Source organism: Asterias amurensis, chromosome 8, assembly GCF_032118995.1.
Source record: "Asterias amurensis chromosome 8, ASM3211899v1".
Classification (NCBI taxonomy): Eukaryota; Metazoa; Echinodermata; class Asteroidea; order Forcipulatida; family Asteriidae; genus Asterias; species Asterias amurensis.
In genome coordinates this window covers 370,156-389,732 of record NC_092655.1, presented here as the reverse complement: position 1 = coordinate 389,732, position 19,577 = coordinate 370,156, and the positions used below count along the sequence as shown (strand labels likewise).

At 36.5% G+C, this 19,577-nt stretch overlaps 1 protein-coding gene across 1 annotated transcript in view; it reads right to left on the bottom strand.

The window, feature by feature from the left end:
• The window catches only part of LOC139940340 (prominin-1-A-like), a 42,569-nt gene that overhangs the window by 16,398 nt on the left and 6,594 nt on the right, over positions 1-19,577 (bottom strand). Inside the window, exons 3-10 of the mRNA XM_071936554.1 lie at positions 9,643-9,710; positions 6,687-6,895; positions 5,818-5,938; positions 4,713-4,779; positions 2,909-2,998; positions 1,974-2,185; positions 1,673-1,765; positions 1,121-1,184 (exon numbers count right to left, since the gene is read on the bottom strand). Of these exons, the coding sequence (XP_071792655.1) occupies positions 1,121-1,184; positions 1,673-1,765; positions 1,974-2,185; positions 2,909-2,998; positions 4,713-4,779; positions 5,818-5,938; positions 6,687-6,895; positions 9,643-9,710 (924 nt within the window). The remainder of the gene's footprint in view (positions 1-1,120; positions 1,185-1,672; positions 1,766-1,973; positions 2,186-2,908; positions 2,999-4,712; positions 4,780-5,817; positions 5,939-6,686; positions 6,896-9,642; positions 9,711-19,577) is intronic.

Sequence of the window (19,577 nt, the reverse complement as noted above, 5' to 3'; positions counted from 1 at the left end):
CAGCAATAATGGTTAAGTGTCTTGCTTAAGGTGCTGAAGTGGCACAACTTGGGCTCGAACCCACACTGCTGATCAGAAACACCAGAGCTTCAGTCTGGTGCTCTTATCCGGCCGGCCTTGACACGTCACAAGAGTAACTGATATTATAGCATTCATTTTAATTCCATTTAAACTAAAACCTATCAAGTAATAAACCACAAGGGAAACCTGACAAGGAAAGTTTAGAAAAAAAGTTTGGGTTTGAACAAGGAAAATTTACTGGAGTGGGCTTTGAACCAAGGACCTCCGGCTCAATGTATCGGGTGCTCTACCAACTGAACTATCCAGCCCTATGTTGGCGGTCCCAACATTAGTATTTGTTTTATCTAAAGGGGGGTATTTGTTGACAATCTTTGTGGCAGGACGGCTTTGTAGAGGTGCTGGTCACCTGTTCCTCCTTGCCACTCAATGGATTGGTATTTTATACAATTTTGAATAGTTGTATTTATTTTTATTTTCTCAGTTTTAGTTCTGTTTAAAGGGTTGTATCTTTTAGTGTTTTTGCCAGTGTAAACTTGAATAAAATACAATAAATAAATAACTAAAATTAGGGTTGGTGGGACACTACAATGTTGGTTGGAATGTTAAGACTAGTTTCCTTGTAAATGATACTTCAGCTTTAAAGGGTTTAGGTTCTTTTTGTAGGTAAAAAAAAAAAACCCACAATGTCCACAGATTTCCATTAAACTTAAACAGTTTAAATATAATGATATTAGAAAGCTTCACTGAAAATAGTACTTGCTGAGGTGCTGTAGTTTTTGAGAAATGAGTAAAACAATGTCATGAAAATAATTTTTGTCTCACTGATCATGAGATGAAAATTATTTTAGCATGTAAAAACGTATTTTCATGACATTGTTTTATTCATTTCTCAAAAACTGTAGCACCATCATTATCTTCAAACAGTGTAAATTTAATGTAAATCTGTGGACATTGTGTTTTGTATTACAAAAAGTACCCAAATCCTTTAATTCCTTCTCTTCAACCAGGAGTAATGGGTACTGTATAAGTGGGGGTTTGAAAACTGGGCCTATTTGTATACATTTAAGATTTTCTTGACCAAGAGGTGCATTGGACTCACCATCAATTTCTGATTCTGTGGTATTTTTCAAGACTTCTGGCAGACTGTTGAAACTAGATGCTCCCTGCAGACAAAGGAAGAAGTGAACATAGGTAGTACCAAACATTGTAAGTTTGTTGTTCTCCTCTTAGATAAGTGCCCATATGCAGTGGACACTATTGGTAATTACTCAAACTAATTGTTAGTATAAATTGGTAATAAGTAATGGCGAGCTGTTTATGGTAGAAAAACATTTTGAGAAATGGCTCCCTCTGAAGTAACGTAGTTTTTGCGAAATAAGTAATTTCTCACTAAAATATTTGAATTACTTTAAAGACCTCCTCAGGTGGGGTTTTGAATGCAAGCATCTGAAGGCACACAACTTTGTGCAACGAGGGTGTTTTTTCTTCCATTACCCTTTCGCGACTTGGACAACCTATAGAGTTCAAGTTTTCACAAGTTTGTTATTTGATGCATATGTTGAGATACACCACGTGAGAAGACTGGTCTTTGACAGCTACAAATGGTGTCCAGTGTCTTAAAGTTCATCACCATCTACTTGTGTTTCCTTACCTTATCTGCAGCCTGGGTGAGGTTAGCATTATTGATTGAGATCATCTCTTGTATTGAAGTGTCAACGATATCTTGTGGAAACGTTCCCCATGCCTGTCAACCAATCACAACAAAGAATAAATAATTGTTTTGAACCGTCTTCATTTCAGACAACATGTCTGAAGGATTATATTTTGAGAAATTAATATTGTTCTGCATCACATTTTAAATCCTGTGCGCTTTATAGTGTAAGTGCTGTTTATGATTAATATTATTATTAAAAATAATAACATTCCAATAACATTCCAGTTTGATAACTTACGTTTACCAAGTCGATATCCCTCCAGTCTGCAAGCATGCTGAGACCGGTGACATCTGGCCAGTCACCACCAGAGCAACATCCACAAGTCACACATGTAGCATTGATGTCAATTAATGCTTGATCCACTAATGCCTTCACTTCCAACCACTTGGTCTCCACGTCAGCCTGTGTTGTATTCACACTATTCAGGGCATTGAGGGTGTCGGTAATGGCTGCAAATCAAGATGGCAATTATCAAATAGTTTTTCCTTTTTTTTTGTTACAAACAAAACTTTTACAAATGACAGAGGTAGACATAGGTACTACTTGAAAATTTCTGTGCTATTTAGCAAATATTGAGTGAGGCACCAGTCGCCCAATGCAAACTTAATTTTGTCAGGTAAACTGTTAAGCATGTTTTTGTGCTTGTAGGCTTCATGAATATGGGCCCTGGTGCAATGATGTGCTGCTGAGGCGTTTATGCATAAACCAAGATCTTGAGTGTTTTGGTTTTACCCTTAACCGATGTACGTTAGCACTGTACACTCGGTACTTTCCCCCCGAGTTCTGTAAATAAAAATATCACAGGCATCTTCGTCGGGTGGGATTCAAACCCACAACCTTTGCAATTCTAGAGCAGTGTTTTACCAACTAGACCACCGAGAGGCAGTTCAAATCCTATGTTTTAGCAGCATGGAACCACACAATTTTATAGATGTTAAATTTTCAACAGGGATAAAGAATACTAATTTAGCTTTTACCCTTACAGCAATGTGTGCAAATTTAACATCTATAAAAAGATCCTCTCCTGAACCAAATCTAAACTGAACTTCTCTTTTCCTGTTCATCCTGATGTTGCCGCTAACTGTGCTGTTGGGGGCGTAATAAATCATAAAATGATGAGCAAGATAGAGTGCATGGATAGAGTTAACACTCAACATTTAAAGAGAACTTACAATCAGCCAGGGGGTAGATGGCATCAATTGCAGGTTGCACGTTGGTGGCCAGATCCTGCTGTACTGGAACGCCAACTAACTGATCTATATCTAGAAACAAAATCAATACAAGAAATAGAACTGAATAAAAGTAGCTCAAAGCTTAGTAGTGTCATACTGTTGCTTAAAGCTGTATCACTAAACTTGTTGCCAAAATGCTGGTAACAAATGTATTTAAGGGCAATGGACACTTTTGTCAAAGATCAGTATTCTCACTTGGCGTTGCATTAAATAACAAAACTGTGAAAATTTGGACTCAATTGTTGACAGAAGTTGTGCTTTCATATGTCTGAGAAAGGCTTTATTATTAAGCCTCTCTCATATTCAATTCTTTTGGTAAAGTTTACCTCTATTTGGGTCTTTTTATTTTTTTTATGGAGTATTAATTAATGAATTGAAAAACTGAATTGAATCTAAAAAAAGGTATATGCTACCGCAAACCGAACATACATGTACAACATGTTTTGCAAATATACCATCATAACTTTAAAATATGTTTGCCTTTATCGCTACACCACCTGTTTGGAATCGTGTCTTAAAATATTGAATAATGAATCTAGAGTTGCAAACTAATTGCATTCCAACACAATACCCTTGATTACATGAGTGCAATAATGTAATTTCAAAAATCAATGACTAGTGCATAATTACTGCAAACCTAAAGTCAACCTGCCAACATAGTTTGTGTTGCATTGAATATATGAATAGCATTCCTTAAAATTAAATGAATATTTGAACAATTTAAAATGGATTGGTTTTCAATGAGAAAAAAAAGAAAAAAGAAATGCGTCTGAAATGTTCCTCCGAGTTTTGAAAACGTTTTGGGATACACATTCTTGGTGGGTATTTTTACTTTTAAAATACATATACCTGTTAGAAATTCTAAACAAGATAAAGTAACTAGAGTGTCATCATTCCTGACTGAACTAAAAAAAATGTTAAGCCAAGAGACTCCGTTGAAAACAAGTGATATTGAGGATACCTTTGATCTCAAATATCTGCTTCATTCAAGGCATTACTTTGTTCTTCAATGTATTGATTATACTATGAAGCCATCCAAAATTCAAAAATCTAAATTTGGGGTCGATGGGTTGGTCAAGACAATTTATTCTGAATGACCTCTTAGCTTTTGAGAAGGACTCTGCTAGGATCAAAACAACAGGCCACTAACTATTTTTTGGTTTGCATTCATACATCGGTCCTTTTGGTTAATAAGCAGTTTGCACCAGCCTAAAACTTAAAAAAAAAAACCATAAATATGACTGATGATCTTTCTGAAAATGTTTACAGGTTAATTGCTTTCTAGAAAGACTCTGTTACATGTAGTGTTGAAACGTCAGGCCATTAACCAATTTTGGGGCTTTGAAATCTAGGCACCCAAAACACCAAGTTACCAGTAATCTACTTTTACGGTGACCAGTTCTAATTCATTATATCTTCTTAGGAAGAACATTTCACAATAATATGTTGTAGCTTGAAATATTCTCAGCAGTTGTTTTAGATCAAATATAATCAAAGCATAATGTGTACCCAGACAAAAGCAATAACCACGCAGCAACAGAAAAACATCAATAACACTGTTGATGCGCAATGCTGTTGCTAAGCAACAAAAGAAAAATCCATGACAGGTGTCTTGGGTCTCAAATCAATATTTATTCTTTTAGGGCACGAGTCGCCTTATTATTAGAGTCGCCTAATTTATCTTCACATTACAAGGGGGTAGAAATGGGGTCGTGGGGCAGCTTGGAGAAGAAAAAAAACCTACTTGTTAGATCTGTGGTGATCTGGTCCAGAGTGTAGTTCAGCTGGTCTGACACTATAAAGTTGATTTCCTTAACAAAAAAACAAAAACAAATAAATGTAGATTATTACTCTGTAGTTGGGCAGAAATGTTTTGATGCCATCTGATTGAAATAAGCATATCTCTGGAACGCCTTAATCAATCATCCCCATTCTGTCACCATTGTAAAGGTACATCCATGACCTACTTTGAAAACAAAAATGACATTTTATGTTTAAGATTTTTCTTATTCTAAAAATATAGCTCCCATCAAATGATTGCTGGTTTTTTCACTCATCACCCTGAAGATTAGAAAACCTGTGATGGATTGCATTTGCGTTGCACAGAAAACAAGTGTACATAACTTTTTGAAATAAAACGTCATTTCAAAAACCATAACAAAACACAATGATTGAAATAAATAAACATAAATACTACAGTTTAGTGACCACTGGGTAAAAGGCACTTAACACGTTTGGTAATTACACAAAATATATATTGTTAGCATAAAAATTACTTGGTAACGAGTAATGGATAGCTATTGATAGTATAAAAGATTGTGAGAAACGACTCCCTTTGAATGAACATAGTTTTTGAGAAAGAGATAATTTCTCACTAAAATATTTGAACCTGAGAAAGACCTCAGGCCTGAAGTTTTTCTCAGACATCTTAAAGCATACAAATTGTTGCAACAAGGATGTTCATCAGGGCTGAGAGTCAATACTAACGAAAAAGTCTTAAACTTGGATACAACTTCAAAGGTATGTTGAAATGATGGCATTTCTACCGTTTGGTAACCCCTGGAGTTATAGATTCCAAGGAGCTTTTGGAAACAGTATCCAAAGCACTAAAGCAGTTGACCAATGAGCAGGATTTCTTTATTTGTGGAAACAAATATTGTCTGATTTTCTTCACCAGGCCGACATAAAAAGTCTGAATTCAGCCAAAAGTCTGAACTATCTCATCCCTGAGTTCATAGAGTGTTGGGATACTGGTTTTTGACAAATTATCAAACGTGTCCAGTGCCTTTATGACTTTATGAAATTGGACCAGGTAAACTTGAGCGAGCAAATGCCAGACTTGTAAATACCTCAAGAGTGTTGCTAACGAAGTCCACCATGTCATCGATGTTGTTAATCACGTCAGTGGGCAATGTCTCCACTGTATTGGTTGTAAAAGAGTTGACACAGAACGCTGTAAACACTCCCCCACTGTCAGAGAAAAAAGGTCATTATCTTTTAATGGTAAAGTAGTGTTGCAGGTAACACAATAAAAAGAACTTTATTAGTTTTTATCTGCAAGCTTCATTTTCATGTGTCAGAGACCTCTACAGAAATAACTTGCAGTCTGAAATGATCGTCAAAGGCAAACAAATAGCAGTTGAGGACCCCAAGTTACTCTTGTTAATTTCTATTGCCAACTTACTGTTGTTTATTTCTGTTGCCAAAATCAAAATATATGCGAATATGAACAAGCACAAAATCCCTGACGAAAGATTACAGGGGGGGTTTTTTCACTAAAAGCTAGCAACAGTTCAGGTGTCTTGCGTCTTGATCCCTTTTCAGCAGAAAATTGGGCTTCACTAGGATGGTGCAGCATGGCGCAGTTGACAAAATCCAACAAGGTGTATCGTTTGTTTATTAATAACTGAAAGATGGAAGTAACTTTAAAACTTTTAAGTAATAGAATTCTAGAGGTCGTCTTCATCCAATGCCATTTCCAGCACCTCTGATGGGTCCCCCTTCCATACATCTTGGTTTAGTGCCACAGTCTTGTCTAGCCATTGTTAGTTTTGGGTTTAATTAAATTGGGCAAGTGGGAGATTTTCACACACTCACCAAACATATTATTAGAATATAAAAACAGGGAAACAACCTTATTGACCTTTCAACCCTATTTTAAAATGGCATGTAACCTGGAGCAGAAATTCTTTTTCTTTTGCTTAAAAGATGATCTTACACGATGAATCCCACACAGAGGACGAGCAAGAAGCCAAAGACCACCCTCTTGATGCGGTCATAGTCTCCTTCTTTCTGGTACATCTTTCCTCCACAGTTCTTGCAGCAGCAACGGCAGCAGCAGAAGCAACTGCAGACGATTGGGAAGATGATGCAGAACAGCGCACCAAGGGCAAAGCAGATGACAAAGCCCATCAAGTTACCAGATAACTGTGGTAGTGGAGAAACAAGAACAAAATACATTCTACAAGTAGGATTTGAAACTTTGCATGGTGGTAAGTTTTGCCCTTTCTCCAGAAGACGATCAGAGCATACTGAACAAACAGTGAGTTGAAACCCCATTAATTTTTATTTTTTTTTGGAAATGACTAATAACCTTTTGTTGTTACCTTTTCCTTATCTACACATCCCCTTTTTAGCCTGCCTTAAGGCCCGGTCCCACTGCAGCGAGAACGATAACGATAACTACGCAAAGAGAACGCATTCAATTGGTTGAAAGAGCGTATGCGTTTTCTGCGCGGAGCAATTCAACCAATAGAATGCGTTCTCTTTGCGTCGTGGTCATTATCGTTTTAGCTAGTTAACTTTTTCTTCCTCTTCCTACCTTTGATCTTGTCCTTAGTATTACCATCTTCTTACATGGTCAGAGGTGCCCATTCCCTCCACCACCCCCCCATCTCATTATTCATGGTCTGCTCAATGCTTTTTGCCAAGTGCTTTCTGACTATCTCTCTCTATTAATGATATCCACTTCACTGCTTATGTTACACCATGGAGAAAATCTTGTTATCCCCCATGGTTACACCTAGATACCTGTTCATGTTTGTTATGTTGTCAAAAAGTCACAAAAAATAGTTTAAACTATTTTTTCCCCTTGTTTTACTTAACCATTTGAGTTTATAATTTTTCCATCCAACCTCTCCTTGTGGCAGTGGCTCAACCAGCCACCATTATACCAAGAACTTAATCCAGAGAGTTTATAGAGAGTGTTTTTTCTAACACCTAGATTAGTGGATTAACCCTAGATGCGGCCAGGGTTATATTTTACCCAAATCAAGTCAGTTTTGGATTCGTTGATCCAGAAAATGTTTAACCCTGAAAAGTGTGGCGTGAAAGCTTCACTTAATCCCGAGAATCACCTTGTTAAATTTGTCCGTAACACAGAGATTATCCGGATTAAAGTGTAGGGTCAAAGGGGGCTTATTTGGCATTCTACCTCCATGGTGGAGGGATGCATTTGAAGGAAGAATATCCCATCTTTGGGATAGTTATAATTTTCTTTTGATTGGTTCTGTCTGGTAGAAAAGTTCTCAAGTACAGCTAACCACCCCCCCCCCCCAGGAACAATTTAAAATACCAACGAGTCATTCTTTATGTTGTTCTGTGTGTCTTCTTCTTCTGACATAGACAGTGAATCCAAAACATGTATCTTTCGGAGCCTAAATGTAAATGTACAAACATTTTCCAACAATTTTATGTTAAAAATTGATGAGTTGGTTGGGGTGACTACTCGCATACATGATTGGGGGGAAAAAGAATTATGAGAACATATAACAGAGATTTCAGGATTTGAGGCATTGCATGGTGAGGTATCAATATATATTTGGCTTGTGGTAACACCACAAAGAAATTATCTTTATTCCCCATCAGCCAAGAGTAAACTGCTTTATCCTTTTTTTCAAGTTAATCCTCGGTAGTCTAGTTGGTAAGACACTGCTCTAGAAATGCAAGGGTCGTGGGTTCGAATACCACCCGAGTAACATGCCTGTGACATTTGTTCACAGGACTCGGGAAAGTACTGAGTATACATTGCTAACACACATCGGTGTATGGGTAAAATTCAAAATTAATATTCTTTATCCCCGATGCAAATTTAACATCTATTACATGTATAAAGTTAATCCTCTTTGCACTTTTGATTTGATTTATTTGTTAGTTGCAACCCGACGGACTGAAATGACAGAACACTTCCAAAGCAACCCTTTCAAATGAATCATTTTAGAATTGCCCCAAAGCGAAAGCAAAAGAATGAAATTGAATTCCCCAATGAAGCACCACACTCTACAAGACCACAGCGTGCTGGAAATTGAATTTTTAAGAAAGAGTCAATTTAAATCCCCCAGGACTTGACAATTTTCATTCCTTGTATCAAGTAATTAGATGTGTGTGAGCCTAGTATACACTGGACTGCAGGTTTGAGGCCAGTGATGTTAGTGTCCCACCAGTGGTCCTTGTGTGTTTTTAATTGAATAATAAAATCCAAGCCATTATCTTGATAATCAAAATGGTGATCAAATGTTGACTTGAGTCTGATAAATATCTTTCAATTATGTTGAGTGCATGCATAATATTTGGTACTTGTGAAAAGAAAAAAATATTCTTTTAGTCCCAGGGCTGACCTAATTGTTCATTTTGTGCAGGGCTTAAAATATACCGTTTTTGCTATTAATTATTCACCTTTTTCTTTTATTTTTCTGAGGGGCATTAGGATCGGAAATGAGACTATAGTACCAAGAATATCACCTGTAAGTACTACATGTACTCGAAAGACCAATTGGTTAAATCGTCTCCTTTAATGTTCAACTAAAACATTTTACATGGTAAACTGTGTAGTTTTTCTCATTTTGATTCTGATGTAGCAAACAAATTTCTCGTTCAGTCACTGGCAGTACAAATTTGGAGCTACAAGCCAACATGCAGTCTTGTGATATCTCCTCATAATTAACGAGGCCTGAACGCTGCAAAGCCCACATACATCTAATTAGTGTACAACGGAAGTTGTCTTCGATGAATGTGCAGTTTATGTGACCACCGAAGTATGTTAAACACACACTAACATAGGGCCATTATAAATGACAAATTATTTCAGCTTGGACCAGTATGTGTGCACAGGATCTGGGTCCAGCTGCAGTCATTGTTTACAAGCTTGGGAATTGTTGATTTTACCCAAAACCTACCTGTGAGAAACTGCTTGTTATAAGCTCTACGGAGACAGCTTCGCCACCCAGGACTGAGTTGACAAGAGCTGAGAATGAAAAACAAATGTTCACGATATTAGTGTCAGAGAAAAGTCTTAATTAGGCCTTGAAGTACTTTCAAATTTTGCTGCTATAACGAAAAAGGCAAGTTTCATAAAATTATAGGGTCCATTTTCATAAAGCCTGTATATAAATAAATTGCTAAGCACAGAAAAGTATTGCTTAGCAGAAACAGGTTACCAGCCAAAACTACATTAAGTTAGTTTGCATTGTTGAGGCTGGTGCCCCACTAAACAACATATGTCAAGCAGTAATTATTGCTAAACAGCTTTATCAAATTGGGCCCTGGTCAGATTTGAATGATTGAATTCTGACAATTTTCCATCCCGAGAAACAGACCCTGGATGTCAGAGTTGTCTGAAAGTGAAAAGCCCCCTGGGGCTTTTCATACGTTCACCTTTTGGATTGATGATTGATAACAAACAAAATTGATTTTGAAAACCGTTTCCTCAGACATGTATTTACAACAAATCTTTTCACTCATGTTTATTGACGTCATACAGCTACAAATTTCCCATACATGTTGTAAACAACTTAAGGTGTAAGATTTATGACTGGAATCACTTCTAGGGTTCTTAAAAAAAAAAAACGAAGCAGGAACTCCCTGGTGCAAACAAAAACCCAAACTTTGATCTGCTAAAACACAAGACAACCAAAGTTAGCTTTGGCATCCAAAATGAGATGGCACAGCCTGTGAATAGTTTAATAGTATTTCCTAACTCTGTAGTAACCCTTCAAAAAAATAAATTATGTCCAAATATTGATTGAGTCTGATAAATATTTTGATTAGAGACAAATAAACTAGCTTCCCTAAATTGTAGTTTGTTTAATTTCTACCTCCATGGTTCAAGTGAAAACAATATTTATAATATGAAGCAATTCTTGTTCTTCTTGATTTGTCGTGTCCAAAGCTCATGGGACTAGCAATGCAAGTGTCCGTCATAAAATTGACCAATTACCACTCTTTGTTACATGCTGGCTTCAAATGATATTCACACTCAGCTTGCCAAGCCTTCTAAGAAAAACCCATTCATCACGAGCTTACATATGAAGCTTGAGAAGAGTCTGATCTTGGAAGAACATTCCTCCATGGTCAGACGTCATAGCTTGCCTTGCCAATACTTGCTGTGTATGGTTACTAGTAAACAAATCAATAAATAAGCACTACTGAACACATATGTTTAACAGGCACTAACAATAGAATAAGAGCTCTGTGACAATTGTACGCTTGTGGTTTTCTATAGCTCTGCATTTATCATTGTCTATTGACACTTCAGTCAGGGCCCAATTTCAAAGAGAGCTGCTAAGGTCAAAAGTTTGCTTTAAAACATGAAATGTCTGCCTCGAATAAAAGAAGGAAAAAACAGGAACAAGCAATGCAACAACTGGAAATTTGGTTGGTTATCCCGTTTTTATCAAGAAAGAAATTTCATGCTTAGTAAATTTTGGTGTGCTTAGCAGCTCTATGAAATTTGGCCCAGGTTACACCATGAAGATTGCATACTTTGTCAAACCAACAATACTTCAATCAACCTGTTTGTATAGACAGCAGAGAGTGTTTTAGGATCTAAGGTAAACTAATCTATAAGTTACTGTACATCCCAGTGGCTTAAAGGGAATGCACACGTTTGGTAATTACTCAAAACAAATATTAACTTAAAAACTGACTTGGTAACGAGCATTGGAGAACTGTTGATAGTATAAAACATTGTGAGAAACGGCTCCCTCTGAAGTAGCATAGATTTTGAGACAGAGGTGATTTCTCACCAACATAATAAAAGACTTCTAGCTAGAAGTCTTTTATTCCTATCTGAAAGCACACAAATTCGTCCAACAAGGGTGTTTTTCTCTCAAATGTGTACCTTCCCATAAATCAATAGTCGATCATTAGCTAAATTACTATACTATTATTTACTTGGCATAATTACACATTTAAAATACAAACAACAACACAAATGCCAGAAACACATGCCTGGAATTAAACACGTTTACAAAAAACTATAGCCAGAAGGCCTTCAATTCCAATATCACTGGCCAATATTTATAAGTGGAAATCAGAAAAAAAAAGTTTGAAATGGGATGTTAAAGGCAGTGGAGACTATTGGGTATTACTCAAAATAACTGTTAGAATAAAACCTTATTTGGTAACGAGTAGTGGGGAGCTGTTGATAGTATAAAACATTGTGAGAAACGACTCCCTCTGAAGTGACGTAGTTTTCGAGAAAGAAGTAATTTTCCACAAACTTAGTTTCGAGACCTCAGATTTAGAATTTAAGGTCTCGAAATCAAGCATCTAAAAGCAAACAACTTCGTGTGCGAGGGTGTTTTTTTCTTTCATTCTTATCTCGCAACTTCAACAACCAATTGAGCGTCCATTTTCACAGGTTTGTTATTTTGTGCAAATGTTGAGATACACCAAGTGAAAAGACTGGCCTTTGACAATTACCAATAGTGTCCAGGGTCTTTTAAAGCATCTTCTGTGTTTTATTGCTAAGTGTGATAATGCGTTTATCCTTTAAGCAGTCTTGATACACTGCTTGAATTAGCGCAGTAAGTACACAGAGTTTGAAACCTTGCAATTTACAATCAGCTGTACACAACATGTGATTATCAGTCAGTGCAATGATGTGTAATACCTCACACTGTCGTTGCCATGGATGGACCAATCAGAATGGAGGATTCTGTTGTTATCAGCAACTGACTCATTCAGCCTCGCCCATGTGTAACTTTTCCAAATAAATGTCTAGGGCATTATTCTCAGTTACAAAGGTATTAAACAGGACTGATAGAGCTGACAAAACGAGATCTTAATGCTTTTCAAATGGCATTGCGTGGCGAGGCTGAGTGGTGATAATGCTGACTCTAGCTACTGTGTGTTATCAATATAAACCTACTGTGTGTTATATAACAAAAAGTAATGTTCCTTTAATCATAAAAGAATTACCTCAGCACCACGATAGTGACACTTGTATCCAGGCAAGAAACGACCAATAATTGCTGCGTCCTTTGGATAAGTGTTGTGTAACGCTAAGTAATTTGACTTTATGCCGAAAAGAACCACTCCAAAAACGTAGCTCCAAATAACTTGCAGAAAAAATACTAAATGTTGGAGCAACATGAGCATCACCGAGTGATAGATTATACAATATAAGCCACTTCTATCATAATTAAACTATTACAAGTTTTATCTGGTTGGCTGGTTTAAAACTCCTTATGTTTCATTAGAATAAACAAGACTTTTTATATTAAGGCAAGGCATACTTTTATATTTTTGGAATGATTTCCTTTATAAATGTAGATTACAATAAAACAAACCTGTGAAAAGTTCAGCTAAAAGGTGGTAGCTTTTTTGAGATATGGCAGAAAATCAGTAGCTGTTATAATTATTATATGTGCATACAGGTGGAATTAAGTTTGTAATTCGGTTACACAGTCTGACAAAGGTAGCAGCAGCTTTTGATGGCAGAAATTATTTTGAGAAACATTTCACTTTAAAGTGATGTGATTAATATAAAAAAAAAGTTTTAATGCCCCAAGAATTTGAATCCGAGTAGCTTCACAGATTGTGTATTCCAGTAAGGGATTATTCTTTCTACGTGGAAACACTCACTCAGAATTTCTGGTTCTAAAAATATTTACCACCTTTTGATGTCAGTTATATTGCGTACTAAGCTTGGGCGATATCGATTTATTTTATTCACGATATATCGCCGACAATATATCGCGATATTCAATATAATCCCGATTAATTAAATTTGACATCATCAGTCTCAAAACTCCAAGTGAAAGTTGTAGAAGAGACAGTCATGGCATAAGGGAGGTGTTCTAATGACCTATTCTTCTGGTTTTACTCCAAACCTATGGGGTGCAGGATATCTCAGCTAAGAAATACATCACAACATTGCGATACTTAATCAATATATCGCGATATATCGATATTTCGATTAAAACCAAATCGATCCGATATCGAAATCGATTCCAAATTAGTATCGCAATATTCGATAATATCATGATACCGCCCAAGCTTATCGCGTACATCTTCATTGTTATAGAATTTAAACATAAGAATGGTTCCAAAAAGACAAAGGTATCGTTTACCTGAGCTTTTTTGTAATCAGCCACAGATGAACAATTTCAACTGCCCTTTCTTGCCAATCTTGTTGTCAATAACAACGATTGTTGTTGTTTCTACGCAGTGCAATTACTGAGGGACTTTTCAGTGTGGGTGTTCGTGTGGTCAAAGGAGATAGTAATAAATGATATACACTGGACTATAAGCCATCAAATCGTAATTAACGCAAAGAAAAGCCGCATTATCCATGCATTATGGGCCCTACTGATTGCAATTTAATTGAAGAATTTAAAATGAAAACATCTTTCTTAACAAACTCTGTGGGTATCACAACAAAGTTGTTTATTTTAAAGCCAGGAAAAGCCATTGAAAACAATTGATGTAGGAGATCTTTGATCTAAGATATCGGGTTCATTTGAGGCACTACTTTAATCTTCAGTGTCTAGATTATGTTAAAAAGCCATTCAATAATTATATAAAAAAACGAGAGAAATGGTTTGGGTCAAAATAATTTTGAATGGTTTTAACATTGACTATTCTAAAATGAATTGCCCTGTATGTGTATCAATGTTAAATGTTTAGTGCTGTACAATGAATACTACATTTCATGTGTTTTTCACATGAAGAACAAACAAATAAATTGAATTGAATTGAATTAAAATATTAAAATGTAAATCACCCACCTGTCAAAATATATCAATCTTATTCAATCACTTTTTGACATAAATTTCATAAATAAACTATTGCGGAAGACTCTTATAACAACACTGCAAATATCCTTTATAAAACGAATAGTTAACATAATCTACTATTAAACAGAAAAAAATGTCCCCATAAAGGCACGACACCTTTGGTAATTGTCAAAGACCAGTATTCTCAATTGGAGTATTTCTAAAAATGCATATAACAACCTGTAAAGAGAATAATGAAACAAAAAACACCCTAGTAGCACAAATTTGTGTGCTCTTTTCAGATGCCTAAAAAGGCTCAGGCCTGAAGTTTGTTAAATGTTTGAGTGAGATTACCTCCTCAAAAACTACGTTACTTCAAAGGAAGCCGTTTAACACAATGCTTAACTAATCAACAGCTCTCCATAGCTCATTACTAAGTAAGTCTTATTTTGAGTAATTACCAATAATGTCCAGTGCCTTTAAATGTAACTAGGCAGGTGGAAGTTGTTGATTCATTTTGGAAATAGTGCCAACAATTAATTTCCTACGTATTCTTGTGAAATCCTTCCTCTTTCGAGTAGTTTGGCACTTGGAGAATGATCCAGTGTTAGGTTATTTTCACTACAAAAGCAAAATCTGTCAGTGGTATCACTCATATTGAAATCCTTCCTCTTTCGAGTAGTTTGGCACTTGGAGAATGATCCAGTGTTAGGTTATTTTCACTACAAAAGCAAAATCTGTCAGTGGTATCACTCATAATATCGAAGTCTTATATAGCGCACGTACAATGTATTTTCCAAACAAGGTACTCAAGGCGCTGAATATATACAAACTTTCAGAAAGATAGGTTATTGCAGTGATGGATTCTGAGACCCAATTAGTTAGCACCTTATAAGGGTTTACAGTACAAGGTGCTACGGTGCATTAAGCAGCCACAGCCAGGAACACCGGGGCAAACCCCTTCTCTTTTCGATAAGTGCACTGGGTTCTTTTATGCATAACACAACACATGGGACCAACGGCTTTACGTCCCATCCAAAGGACAAAGCAATGGTCGAGTGTCTTGCTTAAGAACACAAGTGTCACGGCTGGGGATTCGAACCCACACTCTGCTGATCAGAAACACCAGAGTTTGAACTCGGTGATCTTAAAGTAAACGCTCGGCCACAACACTTACCATGACTATGCGGTTTGGTCCAATTGAGCCAATTGGTCTCCGCAATGATCAGCCCAGACATTAATTAAATTATTGCTAAGTTGTTATGCAATTGAAATCCATTGTGATTTTTTATGTGGTTTATTGATCAATTTATCCAATTATTTTCAGTAATATATTATTATGATTGTGTGGATTACGTAATGTTATTGCATGTACGCAAAAAAATTTTTCTCCATGGTCGGACCATAAAAAATGAATTGAATCAAACTGAATTGTTACGTGGGTGTGATGATGATCATTTGAAATCAAGTAAAAAATACTAATAAAAAAAAGGATATTGACTGTGACAAATGACAGAAAGTACCAGTTTTTCAGTCATTTTTGTTTAAAATGCTCTGTGTTTAAAATGCTCTGTTTCGATGGAGGAACTAAAGTTAGTTTCGGGGATTGACTCGGATAAAAACCAAAGAACTTCCTCATACTGTTCATTGTCTTAAATTTCTAGAGCAATAGGTAAGTGAACTGATGAACAGATAGGCTTGTAATTGGAATCCTAAACTGTTTTACAACGATTTGTTAAAGCATTATACAGGATTTGGTAAGGAAACAAACCTCATTGTTTAACTTTGTTTTAAAGACACTGGACACTCTTGGTAACCTGGTAACTACCCAAAATAATTATTCGCCAAAAACCTTACTTGGTAACGAGTAATGTGGAGAGGTTGATAGATAAAAAACATTGTGAGGAACGGCTCCCTGTGAAGTGATGTAATTATCCAGAAATAAGTAATTTTCCACAAATTTCTTTGCGGAGTGACCGCAAAGTCAAAATCCTGTTATAAAGAGGCAATGTTTTTGACCACACACTATACGTAAACATTGCTTTTAACTCAAGAAACCGACAGTTACACATAAATTTGGTCTCAGTCTCCAAGCCTATACCACAAATTAAAAACAGACAGCTCATAAATAATAACAAAATTCATGTGCAACTCCAGGGGACATTAAGTGCAGAGCAGTTAGTGCCATTAGCAATTTTGTGATATTGTGCGCATTTAAAGTTATCATTATCATGATTACTTGCTGTTGCCTAGGGAACCATGAGTTAGTCTTGTTCAATTAAAACTTAATGAGTCTCAACCAGCCAACCAGATAAAAATTGATCTACGTGAAAACCTTTTTAGAGTCATCAAATTAATACTGAGGCACCAGGTTTCCATGTTTTTGAAATAATAATTCATGCGCCACTTCAGTGGACATTTCTGCTCTCAAACATACATGATGTACTTTTGTTAAGTTTCCATACTCTTACAAAGGCTGGCTCGTCTACTTTGTGTACATGGTTGCCTAGGGAACCTTGTGTCTATCTCTTAATAGAATTGTTTATAACCATTAGAACCTTACGAGCCTCAAACCAGCCAACCAGATAAAACTTGTTCTACACAAAGAGCTTTCAGCCATCAAACAATTGACAACCAGTTATCAATTTCTTTTTTTAAAACAATGGCTAACTGCCTCCTTGATAATTTCATCTGAGCAGTAGTTTTCAATGTCTTTGGCCTTGGAATGATCCATTGTGGAACCAGCTAGGAAGACAGAGTTCTCCATAATGTATTACCTGTTCACATGATTAGTTGCGCGATGATTAATGATGAATGATTTCATGGTGACGTTGATCTTGTCACTAAAATAATCATAAATGGTAGAGGGTAATAACGCAACAAAATTGACTCCCCAGGGATCAAGTTGGGGGCAAAAAGGTTGCCAGGGAGACAGGAAGGAATATTAATTAGCAAGATAAGTGGAATACTTTGAGGTAAGATATTTGGCTTAGGAATAAGGTCCAACATGTGATGGAGTACAAGGGTTTGATTTTGGTTATCACACTAATTTCTTGCATATATAGCAAAGGAATATGCTCAGCAGAATATTCCGCTTAACAACTTTGTGAAATTGGGCCCTCACCGGTTAGAAAGAAAATTAGGCAGCCAGCTTGCACATTCACTGTGGACTATGCAATGTAACCATGCAATTTCGAGGCAAAATTGTGTGGATCATTGTATTCTACTTTTAAAACATCTTTCCAACCATATGCATTTCATAAAAAACGGTTACAGACGCTTTTTATAGACCAACTCGTCCGATCCAAGGCAACGTGTTCCTTTAAAGGAACACGTTGCCTTGGATCGGTCGAGTTGGTCTTTGAAAAGCGTTTGTAACCGTTTTTTATAAAATGCATATGGGTAGAAAGATGTTGTAAAAGTAGAATACAATGATCCACACAAACATGCCTCGAAATTGCGTGGTTATCCTTTTACCTCGTCGACTAACACGTCGGCCATTTATGGGGGTCAAAATTTTGACTCCCATAAATGGCCGACCGTATTAGTTCGCACAGTAGAAGGAAAACCACGCAATTTCGAGGCAAACTTGTGTGGATCATTGTATTCTACTTTTAAAACATCTGTCCAACCATATGCATTATATACAAAACGGTTACAAACGCTTTTGTTTTGACCAACTCGTCCGATCCAAGGCAACGTGTTCCTTTAAGGGAGAACGATTATGCCCCGTTGGCTGATAAAAATTACAGACACACAAAGGAATAAATCCCACAACCCTTTTTGTGTCAATGTTTGGGCCCTACCATGGTAACGGCTCAGGTCTTTGACTGTTGTTATAAACTGTTGGCGATCAAGCAAGGGTCTGGTTACAAGCTGTTTTTCCAATAGTTGTCAGACTAGCAGACAAAGCAATTGTTCAGTAATGGGTATACACGTTATACCAAGAATTTCACCTACACAACAAGTTGATTTAAACTATTCAAAAGGTTAGACTACATTCACAGAGACATCCACTTGTTGACAAAAAAGGTCCTTGAATAGGTTCCTTACTCAATGGCAAAGTTTATAAATCAAATAAAATTTAAAAAATATGTTTAGCAACCCTACCTGCTTCCTTTTGAGAGGCTGCCTACTTTTTTCTCTTAAAAACGGGAAAAAGTTGCGTTTAATGATCTCTGACGAAAGTTTTTTTAATTTTTTAAATAGCCCAACTGGTTGTCCTTTAAAAATGTGTCGGGCGGCCATTTTTGAAAGGAAAAAAAAAGAAGGGAAAAAAGGGCCTCATCCTTCCTTAAAAAAAAAGGCAGGACGCAAAACGTGGTGTTGTTTTTGTTTGAACTAAGGAAACAGAGGGTGCGCACAGGGCTAGGGCTCGTGGGGGAAAACCCTATAAGACCCTAGGGCCTTATGCTCATAATTTTTAACTCCACTAAAATTTTGTTCACATGACCAGGGGCCACGATTTCACAGAGAGCTGGAAGAATAGAAAGAAACCAGTCTGAAAGTCTTAAAGCCGTTGGACCCTTTCGGTAAACACTATTGTCCAAGGCCCACACTTTATGTATCACAACTTCTATATCAACTAACAAACCTGAGAAAATTTGGGCTTAATCAGTCATCGGAGTAGGGAGAAAATAACGGGAAAACCCACCCTCGTATCCGTGCGTTTCGCCGTGTCATGACATGTGTTTAAAATAAATCCGTAATTCTCGTTAATGAGAATTTATAATGTTTTGCTGTTTTCTCAAAAAGTAAAGCATTTCATGGAATAATATTTCAAGAGAAGTCTTTCACCATTGCCTTCTGTAAACCCTGTAAGTTATTTGTAAATCTGTGAACTTTTTTTTTTTTTCTGAACCGAAAGGGTCCAATGTTTCACTGGTCTGATAGCTGTTTCACTGTGCCATATTTCAAATGATACATGATATAGGTAAGCTTTTCAAATAGAAGTAGTCAGCCGGACTATTTTGATTAGATTAAATTCTGACTGATCCTTGTGTATTTTAATTGCCATTTGGCCAGCGGACCACGTTAAAGGAACACGTTGCCTTGGATCGGTCGAGTTGGTCTATAAAAAGCGTTCGTAACCTTTTGTTATAAAATGCATG